The sequence below is a fragment of the Salvia splendens genome, chromosome 6 (assembly GCF_004379255.2).
Source record: "Salvia splendens isolate huo1 chromosome 6, SspV2, whole genome shotgun sequence".
Classification (NCBI taxonomy): domain Eukaryota; kingdom Viridiplantae; phylum Streptophyta; class Magnoliopsida; order Lamiales; family Lamiaceae; genus Salvia; species Salvia splendens.
The window spans coordinates 2997420-3022722 of NC_056037.1; the positions used below are offsets into that span (position 1 = coordinate 2997420).

At 36.3% G+C, this 25303-nt stretch overlaps 2 protein-coding genes across 3 annotated transcripts; both read right to left on the reverse strand.

Moving 5' to 3' along the window:
- On the reverse strand, positions 1-6179 carry LOC121807731 (protein NO VEIN). Its single transcript, XM_042208016.1, has 5 exons — positions 5628-6179; positions 4998-5335; positions 2933-3581; positions 1252-1509; positions 1-1172 (listed from the first exon to the last, which is right to left on the reverse strand). The coding sequence occupies exons 1-5, from the start codon at positions 6153-6155 to the stop codon at positions 267-269; spliced, it is 2679 nt and encodes an 892-aa protein (XP_042063950.1). The 5' UTR covers positions 6156-6179; the 3' UTR covers positions 1-266.
- Positions 6180-6995: 816 nt separating this feature from the next.
- Positions 6996-24905, reverse strand: LOC121807730 (protein NO VEIN-like). 2 transcript variants are annotated; one of them, XM_042208013.1, is made up of 13 exons: positions 24291-24905; positions 23419-23756; positions 21286-21946; positions 20683-20781; positions 20384-20561; positions 18056-19776; positions 17509-17721; positions 14688-16949; positions 13118-13230; positions 11777-12173; positions 11359-11700; positions 8243-8500; positions 6996-8154 (listed from the first exon to the last, which is right to left on the reverse strand). In XM_042208013.1, exons 1-13 carry the CDS (start codon positions 24819-24821, stop codon positions 7093-7095), a joined length of 8175 nt encoding a protein of 2724 aa, XP_042063947.1. In that variant the 5' UTR covers positions 24822-24905; the 3' UTR covers positions 6996-7092. The 2 variants fall into 2 exon arrangements, with proteins under 2 accessions (XP_042063947.1, XP_042063949.1); XM_042208015.1 differs by lacking the exon at positions 23419-23756 and having other exon boundaries at positions 24291-24426.
- Between the last annotated feature and the right edge of the window lie 398 nt (positions 24906-25303).

Genomic DNA, 25303 nt, shown 5'->3' on the forward strand with positions numbered 1-25303 from the left:
GACACCAAATAAACATTCCAAACCATATTGCTGTCGTTATGTATCTCCGATTGGGGCGAAGTATGTATAGATCAAGAAATAGAAACACATTTTCAATTTTTTTCTCTAACACGAACGGTCTAGTTCTCACTTCTCATCGATTAAGCATTACACATTTCGAATCAGGAATTTCCCGATACTCGCTATCTGTTATGGAACCAAAACTGCCAACCGCATCGCATATCAGGTTCGAATTACCTGATACCTTACCACCCATTTGGACACCCCTACGAACATTTGTACTGCTTTGGAACCACAACTGCCAACCTCAGATTACCCAGCTGACACAATCTGGCTGGATTTTTGTACACCGTGACCTTCGCCATATCATTTTCTGACAATACAACATGTGCAATGCTGAAAAATTCACCTTTCTCAATTGCAAATTGCCACTCTCTAATAGATATGAGAAACCAATTCTTGCTTCCATATCTGGTTGCTTTTACTTCAATATATTCAGTAGTGTTGTGATCACCCTCCAGTAAAATATCGTAAGGCAGTCCAGTTTCATTAGTTTCGTTCACCCATTTCACAGAACGGTCACCAATTTCTCCCTCCGTGAAATATTTGAATGCCACATGCTCCCCTAATCTCCCTGTGAGCAATGCCTGCTCAAGTTCCGGATCCTTCTCACTAAAAACTGGTGGGCGTACATCTGTGGTATCAGAGGAATCGAGATCAAGAGAATCCGCAACTACATTCAGGTTGGATGCCACCAAGTTGCTCTGAAGATTAGGCTGGGATTCTGGAACCTCTACCCCAACTAGAACTGCTCCAGGAGCTGTTGAATTAACATCAACGCTAAAATCATTTGGTTTGCATTTGGATCGTAAATTGCTCAAACCCTCAACCTTCCTAGAGCCAGAAGGTATGGGTGCAGCATAATTTTCCACCAATGATGAGGCACATTGAAGAGACCAGATGGATTCCTCATCAGGGAGCTTTGGCACCTTCTTGCTGTTCATAATGAACGATTCTATTTGCTCCTCTGTTGCACCCGATTCGGCCATGGTCTTGATTGTTTGAAGGAAATTTGCAAAGTGCAATTCAGGAGTTCCATCAAATAGTAAACAAGATAACTCCAGAAATATTGAGTGTGAATCTGATTCCTGACGGCAGTATAAAATGTTTTCCTGCAAAATCAAGTAAAGGAGTTAGAGATGAAAACTCAAATCGACAAGGGCCCCCTAACTGAGGTTGCATCTTCATTACCTGCAGAAGGCAGTTGCACTGGTATCTTTTCTTTGATGCAATGTCAGATTTCTTTATCTTATACCGATAAAACAACTTTTCAACAACAACAATCTTCAGGCGTTTGAGATTCTCAAAAGAAGAATGCTTAAGTTGAACATATTTGTCCGGGTGTACATTGAAGATGTAGCGCTGAGCATATGGAAGAACCCAATTCACCAGCAAAGAAATGGGGCTACTACCTTCTAAACCATAGGCAATAGCCTCACGAGTTACAATCTGCGAAAGAAAGAATGTTCATGTCATAAAGACTGGCATAGAACAGATCTGCACTTCTCTTACAAAGCCTCAATACAAGTTACTGACCTCAATTGGTACAAGTATTACCAATCAACTTGTATGCAGACAATAATAATAAATAAAAAGAACTTGGATGGAGTACATTTCAAAAAAAATATAAAGTTGCTGAGCTGAATAGCATCAGTTCCAAATTAGAGCTGTAGCAACCATTTGAAAAACTACAAAAATTATCAACAATATGCACCATCTAATAGATAATGAGATTAAAAAAAGAAACCACTAAGCAGGAGCATTAGCTGGATTGCTTGTTAACATCAGCATAGTGCAAAATTTTCACAACTGAAGAAAAATTGAAATGTGAAAATAAATGTAAATCTTCAAGAAAGATAAATCAGGAGTGTTAAAAGTAAATTAATTTCAAACTCCAGGCATAGCAAGCTAAGAATCAGCAATTCTACGCTTCCCTTCTGGTCAAACTATGAGAATGCATCATAAAATCACAGTTCACAACTTGCTAAATGTAATACTCCCTCCCGTCCACTATCAATAGTCTTGGTAGTGGACAACACGAGTTTTAATGAAAAATTGTAGAGAGATAAAAAGTGGATGAAGTATTGTTAGTTGAACTTGAACAAATAAAAGACAGAAAAAGTGAAATTGAACTTGAATAAATAAAAGAGAAAAAAGTAATGGGCCATGTAATCAAAAATGAAATGAGACAAACTTTTTTTTGGACACACCAAAATAGAAAAAACAGGACTACTGGCTGAGGACAGAGAGTATATAAAATTTCATATTAAGTTATAAGACTACAATATAACACATTAAAAGCAAGTTTAGAGCAGGGGAAATGCCCCAAGCATAATTTCAAAAACCGAGGAGCTAAATGAGCAAGAGAAAGGAAGGTCAACCCGATTCTTCATTAAATAAACTCCATTATCATTTTCCGATCATAACCGATCATGCAAGTTGCCAAAAGTAACATTCTTCATCATGGCTTAAGTAGGATAAAAAAGCTCACTAAAGCTTTACTTTACAATTTGACAGTGAAGATACTCTCCACACATATATCTAAGTAAGAGAGGGTGAATTAAGTGAAAGCTTGGAATATTGGCTTAAAAGTAGTGAATGAGTCAACATGGACCATCATTGTAAAACAACAAAGGACAGATGACTCAACAAATTCAGGATAAAGGGAGAACACTGAGGAAACCTAGATCTTGATATCAATATATAACTACAAAAGTATATTATCGGAGCCTGAACTCATATCCCATGCCCTAAATGATCAGCTAATAGCTCTCAGGTAATGGACATGTTCTATCAAGTTTAACAGGAAGCACAGATAGTGTGGATGCAGCTTCACTAAGCTGTGCATCACCATTAAAGATCAAGATATTACCTCATCTGGATTATTATCCAGGCATGCCGCTTTCCGGGTAGTGATAAATGTCATTGATTCGATGGGAAGTGAATCGCCACTTAAACTCTGATCATCAGAGCCATTAAGCTTGACATCATCAAATTTCTGCTTTTTAGGCAACTTGCGAGGTAACAAAGTGCTTGAACTCAATTTTTTATATTTTCTCTTCAGACGGGAGTTTTTATTGTGCATATCACACCTTACACCCCCACCAGGAGTATATGAGGTAGGCTCTACACTTTTCAAGCCCAGTCTTTCCATTTCTTCAGTTGCTGAAGGATAAGGACAGCTACCAACACGCTCCGCTCTACCATTAGGTAGCAACAAATTACAACTGCCGTTTGTATTCTTCTCAATCTGGTTATCTTCGCAATGATTCGCTTCACTATCATCATCTGCTGAACTTGATGACAAAAATCTTATGTGTTTCCCAGAAGCATTTTCCGATGAAAAGGACTTCAGGCGCTGGGAGTTTTCTTTTAAATGGCCATCCATTTCATTTTTTTGTTCTGAAAAAAGTGGACGCTTCTTGCTGCGTTTCCCATTTTGCTTTCTGAATTTCTCATAACATTTTTCTAGTACAACACCTTCTGATTCTTTTGCCTGCTTTATATGATTAACATAGAATCTGAGACACAGAAAGCATAACTTATTTAGAACAAAGTCACAAAACCAAAAAAATGGTACTCATTACACCTACAGAGTTATTTTACATATGGTAAATGAGTAAATGAGGATATGAAGAACATTTTTTCACAGATACCAACTCCAGCATGGAAAAACAACAACTATGTTGCATCGTAGAAGAAACACCACATTTTTCAAGAAACTGGAGTAACAGCATTGTGCATATCATTTAGGACATGGGTCATAACAAAACTTACCATTTATAGGAAAAGGAAATTTCATTAAGAAATAACAACTACAACAAGGATGTGAAATCTCAAGAGTTACATAGAAATTAACCAGATCTCACTGTTCCAATGTACTTATTATTACATTTCAACGAATTTGCTTATAAGTTATAACTCAACAAGGATGGAAAATATCAACGTATTTGCTTAACCTTAATTATATTTCTAAATGAATGAAACATAGGAAATGTAGCTAGATGAATAATGAACTGACTGAATGTTAACGATGAACTCCTGATTCGACACTCAACTCTAATAGATAAAAGGAGACTCCAAGAAACCATTGCCAAAGTTGACTCCTTAATGAAAACTTCAATAGATAAAAAGCTGACCCTAACAAACCATCAACAAACTTGGCTCCTTAAAGAAACAGACTCCTTAGTAAAACAAATGACTAATAAAGAATAATCAATAACTAATAATAAACTGTAACCAACGATCTCTATCAACTGCTCCACCTCTTGAAATAACCTTATTCTCAAGGCTGGGAAATAATGTCAGAAAATGTCCAAATCTGTCATGGCTAGGCATCAATATGCATCACAATTTTTTCCAATAAGGGGAAGCAGTAGTGCCCCAATGAATCAATCTGTTAGAGTAAAGGCAAATGAGGTTGGAAAAGAACATAACGGAAGAACTGAAACAAACCCTCCTCCAAAGAGGCCACTCCTCTGAAGTGGCCACAAACGTATTTGGTGAACCTTTATTATATTTCTGAATGAATAAGTATATGAAACATAGCTTGGATCCTGAAAGAATTCAAAGAAACAGAATTGGTTCAACCCTAACGAAAAGAACTCCCTATAAATAATGAATTGGTTCAACCCTAACGAAAAGAACTAAATAATGAATTGGTTCAACCCTAACGAAAAGAACTAAATAATGAATTGGTTCAACCCTAACGAAAAGAACTCCTCTGACTCTGACTCTAACGGATAAAAGTTGACTATAACAAGCTTGAATACTGAAAGAAACAGAATCCTTAATGAAACAAATAACTGATAAAGAATGATTAGTGAAACAAACAGTTGTAGAAATGGGTTCCTAATTATACAAGAGCCCATCATGCTGTAATCCGTAACAATGCTCTAGATAAATCATTTGAAATTTTACCAGAGAAAAAATGTTACCCGAAATCCTGGACCCGCACACAGAGGTTTTCACAGCCACTGGCAGATTGTTTTTCACGAATAAAATTCAAAAAGTAATAGGCTCTAATACTTTTCCTTTTGTGAGTATCAATAAACTCACAAAGGTAAGATATTATTTCTTCGGTTCTTATTCTGTAAACTTCAGTAACTTTAGAAGTCAGAGAAAAATAATGCACAGCAAGTGGGTGCTTCACCAAAGGACCCAATTCCAGCTCTTCAAACTTTTTGATGCCCTCACTCTCACATATTGCCACTTCCAAATCATACAACGTAGTAATTTTTCTAGCCGCTAAAAAGCAGTGTATGAATGCATTGATCTATAAAAAAAAATAACAAACAAGCATCAAATTATGAACTCTAAGCTGAAATAAAGAAGCAGGTATAAATTGATAATGTCGCAGCAAACAAAACCAAATAATTTCTTGTAATTCACAATTTATATTTCTCATAATCAAATAAATAAAAAAAAGTAGCAAAGCAACAGAAGTGTCGAGTACTCTATCAACCTTAATAAATTTCAGTTACAAATCAGTAGCACACCAAAAACAGAAAGAAAAACTATTGAAAGATCAACGGTTTGTGATTCCAATAAAAGTATAATTTGCTTACCTTCTCTTCTGTAACCATGATGCACTTCAGCGAAGGCACTTCCTGCATCGGAAGCCCCAAACTTTCCCATGAACCGGCATTCACCGCCAACAAGGCTGCCTGAGAAACTCTCCACGCCGAAACATTCTCTTTCGACTTCAAAAGGTCCTTCCAAGCGCTCTTTGCCGCCTGATCAACTTTCTCAGCCATCTCATTTTCCACTTTAACGTGCTGTTGCGGGAAGCTATTGTTGCTGTCATTGTTATTAAATTCATTCTGATACGGCGCTTGAAAATCAGCATGTTCGTGATTCAGTTGAACAGGGAGATTCAAGTTCTGAAACAGCTGTTGGAGCTGGAGGAAGCTGTTAGGGTTTTGGAGAAAGGGGTTAAATTGAGGCAATAAATTGGGGACGAAAAGATTGGGGTTTGGGAATAAATTAGGGTTCAGATGGATTTGGTGTTGCTGTAGCTGTAGTTGCGGTGGTTGCAATGACCCATGGACGATACCGCCGCCGTCGGGAAGGAAAGGCGGGTTTTGTCCGTACATTGAGGTAGACGAAGAGAGACGAAGTTCCAATTTGTGGGTGGCGGGAGGAGTATAACCTAACCTACTTTTATACTCCCTTCACTTCTACAAAAATACTGATAAAATACTAGAAATATAAAATAAATAATTGAAATAAGGTTAGAGAATAATTTTTTGTACAGACTATTCTTCTAGTACTAGTGGAGTAATATTTACGTTCATGCAATGTAGAGATGAATACCATCAAAATAATTAAAAAACACAATAAAACTATGAGGGTAATAATATATTGGGTTCATAAATTTAAAAAAAAAAACACAATATTAACTGTATAATCGCAAATACTATTATTATCATTATAATTGTAGACTAAATTGTCAAGATTTAACTTTTGGCAGACTAACATATAATTATTCATAGCTGAAAAAAATATTTCCAAAAACAATTCAATATAAGAAAAAGATCGACCTGAACTTTTGTTTTTTTATCATGACACAATTAAGAAAATTGACAAAGTTTAAATCTGAATGGTATTCTTGAATCACGTGTTAATAACATCCTAGATGTTAACACTTTAGCCACAAGCCACTACATCTGTATGAAGCCAACCTCGTTGTAGCGACAACTCAATTTACTAACTTTTATCATTTGAAAATTCAACATCTGATAAAATTACAACTAAAATTATTATACAATACTTGATTAAAATTCATAGATAAAAACTTCAATGGTTATGCGCTCAAAATTTTTTTTACAGATCTTGTTGGAGTTGAATATATGTACAATTCTTTATGTATTGACGCATGTTGACACACCCGTAAAGAGAGTTTTTGTCAAAATACATAGATCAAGAAATAGAAATACACAATTTCAATACTTTTCACTTTTCATCGTTTGAGCATTACACATGTGTTATACTACACACCCGCTACCCGTTTGGACACCCCTACAAACAACTCTACTGTTTTGGTACCACAACTGCCAACCTCAAATTACCCAGTTGGCACAATCTGGCTGGATTTTGGTATACAGTGACTTTCGCCATACTATTTTCTGCCAAGACAACATGTGCAATGCTGAAAGATTCACCTTTCTCGATTGCAAATTGCCACTCTCTAAGAGATATGAGAAACCAATTCTTTCTTCCATATCTGGTCGCTTTTACTTCGATATATTCAGTAGTGCTGTCATCGCCCTCCAATACAATATCGTAAGGCAGTCCAGTTTCATTAGCTTCGTTCACCCATTTCACAGACCGGTCACCAACTTCTTCCCCCGTGAAATATTTGAAAGCCACAAGCTCCCCCAATCTCCCTGTGAGCAATGCCTGCTGACTAAGTGCCGGATCTTTCTCGCTACAAACAGATGGCCCGACATCCTTGGTATCAAAGGAATCTAGATCAATAGAATCCATGACTACGTTAACGTTGGATGGCACCAAGTTGCTCGGAAGATTAGACTGGGGTACTGGAACCTGTGTCTCAACTTGAACTGCTCCCTGAGTTGTTGAATTAACATCAATGTTAAATTCACTGCTAACATCATTAAAACAAATATCTGCTGTTCTATAATCTCTCTGTGCAATATTCCCCGCTTGGATTTGCACAGTGCTGGGCCATGGTCTTGTTAACCTAGATGTATCAACAGAATCAAAACCAGGAGCGGTTTTCCAATCAGCAGGTGGCCAGTTTGAGGACTTGATGCCATGTTTGCATTTGGATGGTAAATTGCTCAAATCCTGAACCTTTACAGAGTCGGAAGACGCAGCATTACTTTCCATCAATGATGAGACAGATTGAAGAGACCAGATAGATTCCTCATCAGGGAGCTTTGGCATCTTCTGGCTGTTCAAAATGAACACTTCTGTTTGCTCCTCTGTCGCACCTGATTCAGCCATGGTCTTGATCATATGAAGGAAATTTGCAAAGTGCAATTCAGGAGATCCGTCAAATAGTAAACAAGATAACTCTAGAAATATTGAGTGTGAATCTGATTCCCGAGAGCAGTATAAAGTGTTTTCCTGCAAAATAAGGAAAAAAGAAGTTAGAGATAAAAACTCACATCGACAAGGACTCCATCACTGAAGATGTATGTTAGGTATTGAATACCTGAAGGAGGCAGTTACACTGGTGTCTTTTCTTTGATGCAATGTCAGATTTCTTTATCTTATACCGATAAAACAACTTTTCAACAACAACAATCTTCAGATGTTTGATATTCTCAAAAGAAGACTGCTTAAGTTGAAAATATTTGTCCGGGTGTGCATTGAAGATGTAGCGCTGAGCATATGGAAGAACCCAGTTCACCAGCAACGAAATGGAACTACTATCTTCTGAACCATAGGCAATAGCCTCACGGGTTACAATCTGTGAAAGAAAGAATGCTCATGTCACTAAGAATGACAAATAAAAGATCTGCACAGTCAATTGGTCTGAGTATTACTAACCAACTTGCATGGAAACAATAATAACAAATAAAAAGAACTTAGATGTATGGAGTACATTCCATGGACGACTTAGTTACAATGGCAGACATTCAATGTTATTGTCATCAATGTAACTTGCTAATAGATAATGAGATTAAGAAAAAGAATTACTAAATAGGAGCATTAGCTGGATTTCTTGTTAACATCAGCGTAGTCCAAACTTTTCACAACTGAAGAAAACTTGAAACATGAAAATAAAAGTAAATTTTCTGCAATGATAGATCAAGAGTTTGTACTCCAAGCACAGACAGCTAGGAAAATAGCAATTCTACACTTAAATGAGAATACACCATATAATTACATTTTAAAACTTGCTGAATGTAATATATAAAATTTCATAAAGTACAATAAGTTAGGCTACAACATATTAAAAGCAAGTAGAGGAAATTAAGCAATTGCGGGTAAAATAAATTCTTAATGAAGGGGATAAATTGAATTATTTAGTTGCTACTAGTAAGTTAGTAAGTGATAACTATTATAAATCCGGTACAAAATAAAGTTTTTATTGTTTCTCAACAAGTATGAAAAAGTAACTACTCCAAAGTCCAAAATAAACATCTTAGCTATGCATGAAATAAACAATATATTGGTTTATCCATGGGAATTATAACCACTTGCTACATGGTTGTAACTTGTATGGAGAATATATAAGATCCAAAGGATGACAAGATACGCTAAGTATGTCCACTTCATAGGACATACGTATAAAACCAGACACATGAAACGTAGATGATGTGCATATAGCCACATACCAAAATGGAAATGGTAATAGAAATAAGTTTGCTAATGTTTTCTATATAATTTAGTACTTATAAGTTTGCTAATGTTTTCTCTGGCTGTTCAAAATTGGTGAACTACCACCTAGAGCATTCGTAGCTTTTCCTATTGAGGCTTTTCAAAATGGATAGCTTGTTTATAATATAACAAGATCTTTAGAAGAATCTTGTCTTTCACCTTAGTGAAACTGTAAGCACATGTAATTACTAGATGTCAAAATACACAACAAAAAACAGAAGTAACTGTTGAATCAAAGTAGGAACGCCTTCAATATGGTTTGTCAGAAGGGATTAGGTAACAAAATCATATTTGAAGTGTAAAAAATTCAAAATTATACGGGTAACTTCACATCAAACATCCAAAAGAAATTTTTAATAAAATGGCAATCCGAAATGAGTATTACCTGAAAAGACTTGAGCAAATAATATAAATTCAAATTATGTATGTTTGCACAAAAACTAAACAGCAAAAAGTGAAAGGAAATAAATTAAAAAAACAATACTTTATACTATGCAGCAAACATAAAAAACCTTCAGCAAAAAGCAATTTCAAAATTCAACAAACCAGAAAAAGGTCCAACAATCCTACATATATTATGCAAGTGATGGGGCTAATAGATAAATCAATACAAATAGTCCATATGTCAACAATAAGTTTGGTGTGGAAGGCACGGGCAAATAGTTGGAACATGTGTTTTGAGTGGAGAAGGGTCCCAACGAGGGTATTGTATTGATTAATCATAAGTGTTGTTTTGGGTAAATATTGAGTGTCAATGAGATTTAAAAATATAAGGGGATGTGTAACAAAATTGAAACACCAAACTTTTTGTTGATGAAAGGAGTACTAAACAAAGTAGGATAGAGTGAAATCAAAGAGAGAAAGGTCATTCCTGGGAGAAACTTATAAGCAACTGAAATAGAGAAATGTCAATTAACCAAACAAATACTGAGGCAGCCTATTTCATCTTAGAATATTTAGTTTAAAAGTTTCAATAAAAAAGTAAATGAGCATCAAGTACAAAGAATACTAAAAACAAAAAATATGCATATGGAAATTACAAATTTAAAATATTCAAATAAAAAACAGTTTGAATAAAGATTTATTATAGAATTACTATTAGATAAAAACAATAGGATATGCAATAAAATATGAAAACCAACAGAGGATATAGAAAATGAAGATATCTCAAATAGCAAAAGCATAAGAGAACCTATGATATGTACAAAATGTCAAAATCTTACTTGGGCTGTTGCTTTGTACTTCAAACTATAATTAATTAAGTAATTGGTCAAATTTTCAAACATTTAAAGAGATTATACTTATGAATGACAGAAATAGCCTAACAAGGCCAAAACTAGCAAAAGAGATAAAAGGCCTAACTTCAAGTTCCATTTATAAGCTATTAAAATAATACAATATTAATGGAAGTCATAGTTGGAAATAAATACGTGTATATATATAAATATATAATAACACTAATTGTTTGACAAAATATACATGGCTAGCCATTGAAGAAACCAAAAAAATCCTTACTGAATGAAAAGTAGTAATTCTATTGTTATAGTCCACATATTGGTAATGTGGACATAATTTAGGACAATTGATCAACATGACTATAAGTTGGTCTAGTTGCAAGTGTCAAGTTCAATAATGTCAAGAACTTGCAAGTTATACACCCTAATATAGATTAAGTAAGTATGTTAGGATAGTTAGCCAATCATTCCTCTGTATGTGCAGAATCTGTACCGATAGTAAAGGTATTTTTGGGTAAAGACAAGCATTAGATAAGCTACAATTTTTTGGGGGCATTAATTGCCAAAACAATAATTAGGAAAATAGAGGCCATTTTTACAGCCCACTTCACTCAAAATCTTTAGTAGCTTCTTACCCAAGTGTTAAGACTTGATCAACCATATATACACACACACATATATACATAGTGAGAGAGAGGGGGGGGAGAACCTTAGAGAGGACAGGAATTCGTAGTCTTTGCATGGCAACTGAGACCTTCCCCAGAAGCATCTGATTGTCTTCCACAGAAGCATCTGACTGAGACCTTAGAGTGGATTTCTCAAAATACAGGAAGTCAACACCATCACGATGTTTGAATTCTCTTCGTAGATTGTCATCATCAGACCAACAGACTATACCAAATGACGAGTGTAGAGAAACCCATTTATCTTGTCTAGTAGGAAGCACAGCATATTCCTTTTTCAGGAGATTTTCTTTCAGGAATTGAACATCTTCGGACGTCATTGATCCAGATCTCAATGCATCATCCCAGATTAAGAACACCTCCAAAACCTATATATTCATAAAATACAAGTTAAGATTCCTAGGTTACATAAAATATCCAAAATATAATTTGAGAATCACTTACCTGCTTTGCAGCCTGATGAGGCAAAGCAACAGCAGATAACTCCAGCAAAAACTGAAGGTAGCTGCTAAAGGGAGGACTTTCATCCACTCCGCATTCATTCACAAAGAAATCATGAAGATGTGGGTACAATTTTTGCAACATTTTTATCTTAGAACTTGCAAATGCTGAAACACATTCAGGGTGATCTGATTTTATTAGGTCTACGGAACCAATAGTATCATGCCAGTAAACATCCCGAGGAGACATAAGAGAACCAGGTAAAGCATCTTCATTCAAATAGCTACATGTATCAGGAACAAAAATAAAAGGCCCAGAATGTAATTCATCTATAACTTTCTTCTTTGAATGAGTCATTTCCTTCCAGAGGTATGCATAGAAGTTGGACATCTGTGAGACACTGGCAAAACAAGAGAGAACAAATTAATACGCAAGCCACTCTGATTGGAAACTATTAACAAACACAAGTACTAGAAGTCCTTTCTAAGAGTCATTTACCCTCCATAACCAACTAATGGCAGATGCCAGTCTAGTCCAATTTTTATCATTACTGACGGATAACTTTACCACTAAAATTATTGATTAACTCTCATGCCATAGATTTGCCTTTAAAAATCGAGTAAGATTTCACATATTATGCTAGCTGGATAACTATGTTAGACTAATTATCATTGTCAAAAATGGTACACGATTCAGGTCATAGGATCAGTACAGGTATATATCAAATGGCATTTAGAGCAACATGCTTCACAGTAGGGGTCCACTCAGATTGTGTACCATTTTAGGCCAAGGTTAATAGCCACAGTTGGGTTATTAAATTCATGTCAACTTAAGTAACAAGATGTTCCTTTAAATGGCAAAATTGCATACTGTTCTGAAGATTGAACCTAAAGTAATAAATGCACATCATATTCTGAAAGCAAGCATTGTACTGCAAAAATATCTCGCATCATAATCTCAGATCACCCTACTTTCAGCCTAATATCTCGTGTCAACAATTCGAAACACTTATTCAAACAATCGATCCAGGTTGAGAATGATTGGCGATCTAGGTCATGTGATCCATGTCAAAAATCGTTTAAGGGGCTGACTTGAATATCCATGGTATAGATAAGAAAGTACTCAATTAAAAAAGAAGAAAGGTAGTGTTATTAAGCACTGCTGATGAAAACAAAATCTACTATCAGAGATTATTAGCAGTGATGGTTAATTAAGTTAATAGATCCATAGTAGTATTAACATTCTAAAAGAAAACATAGTAGTATTAACATTAGTTGGAGTAGTGAAGTAAATGAGAAGTTTTAACAACTCCTGATCATGGTAGACTGGTTACTGAAAAAATACCTAGCGCTTAAATGAGATCCAGACTGTCTCCAAAGTCTAAGAACGGATAGAGCATCATCAAGGGTAACTTCAGTTTTTAATCCAATATCAGTGAGCAACTTTGTACTTTTCACCTGTTTCAAATGGAAAGACTTTCAGTACTTTCACTTATAGAACATACTGTTTCACACGAATACACTTGCCAGGTAGATCCTCAAGTTAGAAACACTTAATGAATATGAATTTCATTCTACAATAGTACATATTAGAAGTAACATATCAAAATCATATAAGCCAAGATTTTCGTAATATTTTCCCTAGGTCTAATGCAAGCCAAACATTGGTTGATAAATTCAGATCCTTGATCCTCCACACACAGTTTTTGATGGAAGGCAGAACAATATTTCTTTAAGATTGAAGAGTACAATAGAAAATTCCAGAAGTACTATCAGAAGAACTATAATTTGGAAAGGTCAAGCGGAACAAAAAATTATATGAAGCTGAGACATTCAAGAAAAGTTAAGCATAAAAGTTCCAGAAACAGTTATTTGTACAAGGATAAAATTCCTAAGGTTACTAGCTGACAAAATCAAGCCCCTTCCCTTAACAACCAGCCCATAATTATTTGGCAACATTTTAATTAGGTAGTTATAAGGGTTTTTTCTTTTTTTGTTCTAGAATAGAACTTAGATTCCGTGTTTGTACTGAACTTTTTTTTTGTTCCGGGTTTGGGAGAGGCGCATGACCCTCATGCGTCTCCTTTTAATGAAACGCATGACGGAGATGCGTCTTTTATAGAGACGCATGAGGGACACGCGTCGTTAAATTTTTATTTTTTTTTCTTTATTTTTTTTGAAAGACGCATAAGCATCATGCGTCACAGGCAAAGACGCATAAGCGTCATGCGTCTTTCATTTTTTATTTTTATTTTTATTTTATTTTACTATTAAAAATAAAAAAATAAAAAATAAAATAAAATAAATAAAAAAAATGAAAGATGCATGACGCTTATGCGTCTTTGCCTGTGACGCATGACGCTTATGCGTCTTTCAAAAAAAATAAAAATTTAACGACGCATGTCCCTCGTGCGTCTTTATAAAAGACGCATCTCCGTCATGCGTTTCATTAAAAGGGGACGCATGAGGGCTCCCAAACTCGGAATAAAAAAAAAGTCCAGTATACTTGAGGAATGTTATCTGTGGTCTAGAACAAAAAAAAGAAAAAACCCGTAGTTATAATGGAGTTCAAGATGCTAACAATTATAAAATGGACTTAGAATAAAGTAAATAGAATTGTATATTCATTTAAACCAAAGATGTGCAAAATGTGGAAGCATTTTATAAGTAACAATGTGAATATTTAATACAATATGCCAGTTACCATACACAGTCAAGCAAAACAACTTATACCAGGCACAAAACTTTGGACAAAATAGTTTCAGAGCATAGAGAGATGAGATCAGAGATGCTAAAATGAACACTTAAGCTCAAATTGCAAACAAGAACAGGTAATGGGCTAATATATACACGCCTCAAATTTAAAAATACTTATTGAAACATGAAGCACCTAAAATTTTTAAACATTGACTAACCTTTGGAATAGTACAAGGAGCATTACGACCAAAAATTGAATTTACTGCCACACAATCATCAAAGAGATCTTTAGGGTAGTGAAGTTTGTTGCTGATATTTGACGCTATCCATGGGATATTTTGGAGTGTACATACAATAGAGGATTTGAATGGTTTGCGTTCCCCAGTTGTATCATTGTGATAACCAGTAGCCTTATCACTGAAATATTCATCCCATAATTTATCAAGAATCTCTAAGAGGTATCCAGACTTTTCCCGATCATCTCGAGAAGAAATCCAGGACACTATGTGAAACAACTCCTGAGATTCCCAGTTGTTAGCAACTGAATCAACAGACATCTCTGTAGCTTTCTCGTCATCCTTAAAACTAATAGGAGACATTTCAGGAACACTCTTACAAAGATCAACAACTTGAACAAAATCAGTTACTCCAATTTCCTGGAAAAATCTCCTCCATTTCAACACTCCAGCAGAGATGGATTTGGTGATTGGATGTCTTACATAGGCAACATCTATTTTGAACCAGTTAATATCAATTCCATTTATTAGCTTGTCCACATCAACAGAATTTCCATACTCCTGAGTGAAATGGATAGCCACCTCACTACATCGCTTGAATCCAAAATTTGTCAGGATCAGGGCCTTCTCGTGCAACTCTGCAATAATGCTATCCCTTTCTAGGCAACAGGTTGTACAACTTGATTGTAAATGGAGCATGACAAAGGCAAGGTACTCTGTCATCAATTCTTCATGTCCCACTGCAATTTTCTCATCGTATATGGCTGGCAGAATCTGCAACTTTACAATGTCATGAATGCACAGTCGCTGGACTCCGATTTTATAAAGCATCCTTGCAGCATTCTCCATAATTGATGCGTCGGAGCATGAACCATCAATGGTGGAAGCTGCAGCCAGGAGTCCTGGATTCACAATCCGCAGTTTGGCAAACAATTTTGGAAATGTCTCAAGAAGATATTGATCACTAATACCTTGGTCTACAGAGTCACAATGCAACCAAATAATGCCCTCATTCACAGAGCTGTATTTACCATCTGAAAGAGGGATAAATGGAGTTTTCTGAAGATCAGATATGAAATTAGATTCAGTCCCATTACTTGAGGAAGTTTGCATAAAAGGCTGAGATGGCATCACATAAATGGTGCTGAGCCAAGATGCTAACCAACCGAAACCCATCGACTTTAATTTATCTTCTGAGCGGCACAATGAAGAAATGAACTTAAGCAAAATAGTGGGTCCACAATCCTCAACCCCCAGAGCCTTAGCTAATGAATCAGAGAGAACAATATCCTTATTCAAGAATCCCAGACCAAGATGCTCGTGAAGCAAACTATCAGATAATAAAGAACGTGTCTGGTCAGACCAATTCCTCATTACCTTGCAAGGAGGAACCCATTCCTCATTGCTTTCCAGAAGCAAGCAATTTGACATGCGCAATTTGGAAATTATCCTTCGTGGTAGACTAGAAAAGAACCCATGTACTTCACCCACAAGAGGAACAAAGCTCATAAATACAGTAATAGCTTTTGCTGGACTGTTCTCATAACAAGGAAGAGAACAAAACGACCTAACAGCACTAACAAATAAATCAGGGAATTCGGATAGTAACCACTGGTTCCATGGACTGTTACCATCAACTTCTTCTCTAGAAGAAGGCAAAACAAAATCACCTTGGAGAATAAACTTAAGTCCATATGTCCTGAGAGGAAGAAATGAAAAAACTGGCTGCTGATTCAGAACTGGGGCATATCCTTCTTCGCTTGTCTCCTTTAATGTAAAAGCTACAGAAATTTCCGTCGTTTGCACATCAGAACGAATGGTATCAGCCACTAATTTCTTGGATGCTACAAACCACGTCATCCTATTATTACCCAGGGCAACCTCTACTATGCCATTCCCAATAACTTCTTTCCTCATAACAACGAATGAATCATCAACTAAGTTTTTGAACTTAATGCATCGTAGCCGATGAAGAAATAATAGCAAAGAAGGATGAAGATCCGAGAACATAGATAAAATGTTGTTCATGCCTAATCCCTCCAGCAAGCTTGATCTAAAAGGTAGCACAATGCATGTTTTCCAAGAGTTTCGATCAAGGCGGTCAGAACCTGCCAATGCCAATCTGGTGTAAAAGTCAACATCACAAGGAGGGATTACTGTTGGCAGAACAAACCCAATCTGGCCTCCAGTAATGTCAAATTTTATATGAAAACCATTTGAATGAATTTCTGGAGCATCAGTAACCTGAAATTTGAGAAGAACAAAAAATAAAACTATGGTATACTGAAGACTGAGGGCTGGAATATAATAACTCCTACCAACACTTCTCTGTTTATACATGACAAGAAATAATGGATTTCTCTTGTACCAGTAATGGGTTTCTGACACAATCACATGCACAAAATGACTTTTAATCAGACTGACAGAACTACATCAAGGCAGAACCTAGCACAATAACCAGTTCCATATTATTGTTAATCTTCAATCTCAGCTAGTAGTATTCAGAAATATCTTAGAGCTGCGGGCTTTAAAGACTAGAAGATAATGCAGCATATAGTAAACAGAAAGATGGGCGTTTAACAGCAGAGATCAATAATTGAAGGAATTTGAACCAATAGTCATGAGAAGTGAACTAAAATATCTTGTCACAGCATTCCAGGAAAGAAGAATAATCATTGCATATTTATGCAGCAGGAAAATATTGGTAAACCGCATGAACCATGTGTTTAAATCATCATAACACATCAGAATATAATGCAACAAAGAACACTTTCAAGATAACAGAAACTCAAGTTAATGGTACCCGGAATACTGATTTGAATCCGATGCCTTTCTTTCCAATGTATCCAGTGTTGATGCCTTTTTTTGTTGAATTTCCAACATCACAAAGGGCACTGATGTTATTGAATGAAAAACCATGTTCATTATTCAACACAACAATGCCTTTCTCCTCCAGAATGAATGTTAGAGTGGGTTCCACATTTTCGGGATAAATATTATCATCGGCATTTTGTACCTATAGACAAATCAGATAGAAAAATGTCAAGAATAACTATATAAAATTGTCATCAATGATAAAAGCATCTCTTCGAGTGAAAATCTAGATATTTCACTTGTTCTTCATAGAATCATATCCACAGTTTCCACTATACGATATCTGGTCATTTTTTATCTTATCAGTGTTACTGGGTGTAATAAGTTACTATTGATAAGGTTAGTACTGTAATTTTATTTTTCTTCAGTAAATGAAGTAGCAAGTAGCAACAGATAACAGGTCTGATAGCCACCACGAAGAAAACTCGTATACAAGCTCGAAAATACAGTTAAGATGTTCGGGAACATGTCCGTACCAGCTCTAAGATAAAGTGAGAATCTTGAGAGTACAGCTCTTGTGATAGACAATGGAGAGCTCTGCCCAATCGAGCATGCTGCTTTTCCAGCATGCTACTTTCAGTAGCTGAAAGACATTGATTTAAACCAAATTCCTCCTGCCTAATAGATTCAATAAATTTTGCTGGATCTGCGTCGTCGTGATTATCAGGCCTTGATAATTCCTCTGAATCAGTACTAGTGCAGCCTAAAAAGTTAGCATAAACAGTCATATCACTGGCTGGTTTATCTTTTCCAAGATCTGCCTCACTAGAAACCAGCATTTCACCTGAAGAAGCAACATGCACGTTCAGATCACCTTGACCAACCATTGATAATCTATTGGGCTCCGAATTGACCACATCTAAGCATGATGGTGTGGGGGGTAGTCCATGTGTAGTAGAAGAACAGAAGGATTGGTAGTCATTTACCCATTCCAACAATCCAAGAGACAGACCAACTTCATGAAGAATAAGACGATGCTCTATTTGCTTGCATTCAGCCAAGATAGCCGCAGGAGCATTATTCACAAAAGATTGTAACCCAGAAATCAATATATCTGCTACTGTACTGCAAAACTCAACTGGCAGATAACTCAAACATTCAAGTACAAACCTTGATAAAACTGGAGCTGCCCTATTCATTATACTCCTATTATTCAAAAACTTTCTGTCTAAATTACTTGATGTACTTTCGCCGACTATATGCTGATCAAAAGATTGATTTCCATGCATGTGAGAATTTCCATTATCAAGTATCTTCTCTAAATAATTATTGATAACAACTTCAAAGGCTTTCCGTGCATGGCACTTCAGAAGTGAGAGAGGTATACTCTGTTCACCACCATATATTGCAAATAAGGACAACAATTGAACTGCTGTTTCAAAAGAAGATTCTTCAATGAAAACTTTTAAAAAAGAGTCCACAGTAGCTGAATGGTCCAAACGAATTACTTTGCCATCCTTGGTAACCAAACAAAGCAACTCTTTGGAGTTAACCTCCTTTAGCAACCACTTCACAACTGAACCAAGATGGGGAGCAAATAAAGTATCCCAATGCGACCACAATTTTAAATCAGCCAGCATAGGGGCCTTCAGCATGACCTCAATGGCATCTCGGCTAGTAACAGGAGCAATAATTCCACTTTTTACTGCATTATCCTTCTCATCTTCGGCCGATGAATTTCCGATATAGGTTGGTCTTGATAATGGTATAGAAAACAATACAGAATGTGAAGTTAAGTTGCACCTCCTTTCCTGTATGATATCCAGAAAGTTTTCCTTGATATGACTATTCCCTAGTTCGAAACATACTAAAGGAAACTGCCTAGCCAGCAATTCAGAAACATAATGGATGTTCACTGTCTCATTTTCCTGAAAGCTATCTAGAGCTTGTGATAGCAACACATCCAATTGAATAGGCAGCATGCGAGCCTCCAAAGAAACATTTTTTGATGAACCACCTAGCATGCGCTTTTGTAATGCATCAGGAAGCAGGTATGCATATTTCTCCAGAAACACAAAATATTCTCCATAACCAAGTGATTCAAACTTGTCCACAGAATATTGTTCAATTAGCCAATACTCACAGTTGCAGAGTTTCCTCAACAAACGGAATCTATTTTCTTCGGGGCTTTTACGGGGAAAAACATCCTCCTCAAGATACCCAGAAATTTTCTTAGCAATATCTTCAACTGCAATATCTATAGAAATTAAAATAGGAGAGGCAGAGGTGAGAAAACAGGATATCAACAAACAAAAAAACAGAGGTGGAGATCATATATCAGTTTTCACATTGCAAACAAATTCGATAAATAGACGACTAAAGCAGTACATTCACAATAATTAGAGATTCTATGCATCAGATTACTCAAAAATACATGTCCTGTCATAAAATGCACAAACAGAGAAAAAACAGAGGTGAGTTATGCAGAAATTGCAATTGACCAGACCAAGTACACTATACTATGCCTTCCAGAGGTTATAAGACACCTGATATTCATGCCACAATACAATTCAGCATAGCACTGCCTGACTAAAGTTAAGCATAGCTGTGTTGGAAAGGAAGTTGTTTTTACTAGCATGAGAGCAATGGTTTAATTAGTAGTTGAGATTTATAATTATAATGAAGCAGCCAATACTTCATAGCAATTTGAACATGAAATTTCTATTCAAATTCTATTGCTGCTCTCGATTATATCAAATTCGTGAAAAAGAAAAACACTAGCACGCAGGAGACCAGGAAGGAAAGGGTAAGTAGCTAGCTCCATGATCATTTAAAAAATTCAGGACTACTAGTGCTTTACTCACTTTGTTTATGTGTAACAATCACAGGTGCTGGAGCAGCAACACCCTTCTTAGCTGATTGGACATCAATGTTTATGTAATCATCTGAACTCTCATCTTGTTTATTGTCTATTTCTTGTTGGCCAAAGTTCAGGAAAGTATCATACATATTATCCCATAATCCCAATTTCATACATGCCACCTGTAACAGGCAGATATGAGTAAGCCAAAAGCATATTTAGAAAAGAAAAGTTTTATTAAGCATGGTCTGGGACCTAAGGAAATTTGATACTCCAATAAATTACAAAAACCCATATACTTACAGCAGCATAGAGCAATCCAATGAATGGATATGATGCAAACATTTCCTTCACTTTCCTCTTTCTCCTTACATTGTAAAATTGAAGCATCCTTTCGAGAACCTAATAAGCAATGAAAAATGAAGCACAAAGATAGAGTCAGCCCACTGCCTGGCCTGCCATTGCAAAATGCTAGTTCTTTCTAATCGTGAAAGTCGTCAGTCCGAGACTCGAAAACAAATTTAATATTTAATGTCTATCGGGGCAGAAAACTTCTGATTCAAGTGAATCTAACATAAAAGATTGCTCAAAAACTAAATAACGGAACATACAAGACATCTAAATACCCAAGCCTGATTTCAAAAACCGAGAAGCTAATTGAGCAAGATGGTCATGCAAGATGCCAAAAGTAACATTCTTCATCAGCCCTTAAGTAGAATAAAAAGCCTTACTACAGATTTACTTTATAATTTAACAGTGAAGCTACTCCCCACACATATATTTAACGCCATCTGTTGCCAAAAAAGAAAGTTCAACGATAAAAAATTTAGAAACAGGCTAATACTAGAAGTGTGTGTGCATGCACTCCACTAAGCTGCGCATCTCCATTAAAGACCAAGATATTACCTCATCTGCATTATTATCTCGGCATGCCTCTTTCCAGGTAGTAATAAATGTCCTTAATGATTCAATAGAAAGTGAATCACCACTCAAATTATTATCGTCAGAGCCCTTAAGCTTGACATCCGCATCAAATTTCTCCTTTTTAGGCAACTTGCGAGGTAACGAAGTGCTTGAACTCAAATTTTCATATCTTCTCTTCCCACGGGAGTGGTTATTGTCCCTATCACACCTTACACCACCACCGGGTGTATAAGAGGTGGACTCCACTTCACTTTTCAAGCCCAGCCTTTTCATTTCTTCAATTGCTGATGGATAAGGGCAGCTACCAACACGCTCCGCTCTACCATTTGACTGCAACAAATTACAACTGCTGTCTACATTCTTCTGATTCTGGTTATCTTCATATTGATTCGCTTCACTATCATCATCCTCTGAACTTGAAGACAAAAATCTTAAGTGTTTCCCTGAAAACTGGGCTTCCGATGAAAAGGACTGCAGGCGCTGGGAGATTGTGTCAAAATGGGAGTCCATTTCCTTCTTTTGTTTTGAAAAAAGTGGACGCTTCTTGCTGCGTTTCCCATCTTGCTTTCTGATTTTCTCAAAACATTTCTCTAGTACAACATCTTCTGATTCTTTTGCGTGCTTTAAATGATTAACATAAAACCTGACACACAGGAAGTATAACTTATAGAGAATAAACCAAAAAAACATGATAATCATTTGCCAAACAGTATTTCGTAATACCAACTCCAGCAAGGAAAAACAACAACTATGTTGCCTCAATCCTCAGAGAAGCACCACCACATTTTTTAAGTTCCAGATTGATAGCACTGTGTTTCTAGTGGTTCAGGCGTTCACAACGTACATCATAACAAAACTTAGCAGTCTATAGGAAAAAAGAAATTTTATTAAGAAAATAACAACTACAGCAAGGATGAGAAATCTCAAGGCTCACATAGAAATTAACCAAATCACACTCTTCCAATGTATAATGCATCAACTGAAACGAAGGGACTCTCCTCTGGAGAGGCCACATTGCATTTGCTTAACAGTGATATGTTTCTAATGAATGTAAGGAAACATAGCCATATAAATAATAAACTGAATAAAACCTAACAAAAAGAATTCCTAATAAGGCTCTAGCTCTAATAGATAAAAGCCAACTCTAACAAACCATTAACAAACTTGACTCCTTAAAGAATCAGACTCCTAAATGAAACAACTAACTAATAAAGAACAATCAATAACATTTAATAAACTGCAACCAACTATCTCTATCAACTGCTCCACCGCTTGAAACAACCATGTCCACAAGGCTGGGAAACAAGCTCAGAACACGTCCAAATCTGTCATGGCTAGACGTCAATAAGCATCCCAGTTTTTTCATTAAGTGGGAACAATGGTGCACCAACTAATAACTTTTGTAGTAAAAAGAACATAATGGAAGGCCACAACGTATTTGTTGAACCTTAAGTATATATGTTGAATGAATAAAACGTAGGAAAGCATAGCCCTATAAATAATGAATTGGTTGAACTTGAACCCCAATGAAAATAACTACTATTCTGACTCAACTCTAATGGATAAAATCTGACTATAACAAACAAGACTCCTTAGAGAAACAGACACAAATGTGAAATAACTAATAAAAACAATTAATAACTAATACTCCCTGCAACCAACAATCTTTATCAATGGCTTTTAAATCTTTGTAGTTTGAAACAGATGGTGCAACCCCAAATCTATCACGCATTAAACCACTGCCTCAATAAGCATTCCACAACCTTGCATCCATACCAATATTTGCAAACAATGTGATGTTCTATAAAAACACAAGCTTTCTTCTCATTCACATCCCTAGTCTCCACCAGTCCCACCACGACATGAGTTACAACACAATATTATCCAATAAAAGCATACAAAATATATGATGGACGGGATCCTTGTATAGATATAGATATAGATATAAATATTAGGAAAAAATCCAAAATCCACCACAAAAGTATTGCGGATGCACTAAAAATTTCCAAAAACTTGTACATGACAGTTGTAGAAACGGGTTCCTAAATTATACGAGTGCTCTATGATTATTTATTATTATGCTCTAGATAAGTTATTGAACAAAAAAAAAGTTACCTGAAATCCTGGACCCGCACACCAAGGTTTTCCCAGCCACTGGCAGATTGCTTCTTACAAATAAAATCCAAAAAGATATCGACTTTAATACTTTTCTTTTTGTGAGTATCAATAAACTCACAAAGGTGAGATATTATTTCTTCAGTTCTTATTGTGTAAACTTCAGTGACTTTAGAAGTCAGGGAAAAATAATGCACAGCAAGTGGGTGCTTCACCAAAGGACCCAATTCCAGCTCTTCAAAATTTTTGACGCCCTCACTCTCACAGACTGCCACTTCCAAATCATACAATGAAGTAATTTTTCTAGCCGCTACAAAGCAGTGCATGAATGCATTGATCTATAAAAAAATTACAACAGATCAAATCATGAACTTTATACCAGCTTAAAGATGAAATAAAGTGGCGGATACTATAGTGCGGTATAAGTAATTGAGAATGTAGCAACAGAGAAAACAAATAATCTCGTGTAATTTACAATTATATTTCTCATAACTAACAAAAATTAGCAAATAAATAAAAGGTGTCGAGCAAGGATTTATACATCACCATGAAAGATTGATTACTCACTAGCACACCAAAAACAGAAACATAAAGTATTGAAAGGTTGTGATTCCAATAAAAGTACTACTCCCTCCGTCCCTGAAAATTTGTCACCTATTTCCTTTTTCGTTCGTCCCTAAAAATTTGTCAACTTTCACTTTTACCATTTTTGGTAGTGAACCCCATTCACACTCACATTTCACTATAAAATTAATATATAAAAATAGGACTCATCTACCACCAACTTTTTCAACCCACGTACATTTCTTAAAACTCGTGCCGGGTCAAATGATGACGAATTATCAGGGACGGAGGGAGTATAATTTGCTTACCTTCCCTTCTGTAACCAGGATGCTCTTCAGCGAAGGCACTTGCTGCATTGGAAACCCCAAACTTTCCCAGGACTCGGCTTTCACAGTCAACAAGGCTGCCTGCGAAACTTTCCACGCTGAGACGTTCTCCTTCGACTTCAAAAGGTCGTTCCAAGCACTCCTCGCCGCCTTATCAACTTTCTCAGCAATCTCGTTTTGCACCTTAACGTGCTGTTGCGGAAAGTTGTTATTATTATTGCTATTGTAGTTATATTCATTTTGAGGGGGCGCTTGAAAACTAGTACGTTCGTGATTCAGTTGAACAGGGATATTCATGTTCTGAAACTGATGTTGAAACTGGGGAAAGCTGTTAGGGTTTTGGAGAAAGGGATTAAACTGAGGCAATAAATTGGGGTTTTGCTGGAGCGTGAAGAGATTGGGGTTGGGGAATAAATTAGGGTTCAGCTGGATTTGCTGCTGCTGTGGCTGCGGTGGTTGTGATGAGCCACGGCCGCCGCCGCCAGGGCGGAAGGGCGGTCTTTGTCCGTACATTGTAGGTGGATGAGTAGCGACGGAGTTCCAATTTCAGGGAGGCGGGAGCAAAATACCTACTTTTATAGTACTACCTGTCCAACTCACCCTTTGTGAAAAACTTGAGATTAATAATTGATTATTTCATGAACTTATGTAATGTTATTATTTTGTACTCCTATTGATGCGAAGCATATTTTCTATATTTTCCCCGTTATACTACACACTTTTATGTAAAGTATAACTCATCAATTCGTGTTTTTATCGGAGTAGGATGTGAAAAGCTGTGTGAAATCTCCAGAACTTATCACCCGGTCGGGTCAATTTGTGGAGTTAAAATTCCACTCGGCCGGGTGAGACCCAGAAGGCAGCGCGAGTCCAGGAAGGGTCGTTTTCCTGTCACCCGGCCGGGTAGTTCTTTGATTCTAACTGCAACAATATTGCAGTTTTGTGGCCGTTTGTAAAAAGAGAAAAGGGAACGGATGTGACGGAAGGGAGGGGGG

Coding starts and splice junctions, on each gene's coding strand:
- LOC121807731 (XM_042208016.1), bottom strand. CDS start 6,155: ATGTACGGACAAAACCCGCCTTTCCTTCCCGACGGCGGCGGTATCGTC. Junction 3,582..4,997: donor GTGCGGGTCCAGGATTTCGG/GTAACATTTTTT, acceptor TCTGTGTCTCAG/ATTCTATGTTAATCATATAA. Junction 1,510..2,932: donor TGGATAATAATCCAGATGAG/GTAATATCTTGA, acceptor TTTCTTTCGCAG/ATTGTAACTCGTGAGGCTAT.
- LOC121807730 (XM_042208013.1), bottom strand. CDS start 24,821: ATGTACGGACAAAGACCGCCCTTCCGCCCTGGCGGCGGCGGCCGTGGC. Junction 20,562..20,682: donor TTGGATTGCTCTATGCTGCT/GTAAGTATATGG, acceptor TGCCTGTTACAG/GTGGCATGTATGAAATTGGG. Junction 12,174..13,117: donor GGATCTCATTTAAGCGCTAG/GTATTTTTTCAG, acceptor TTGTTTTGCCAG/TGTCTCACAGATGTCCAACT.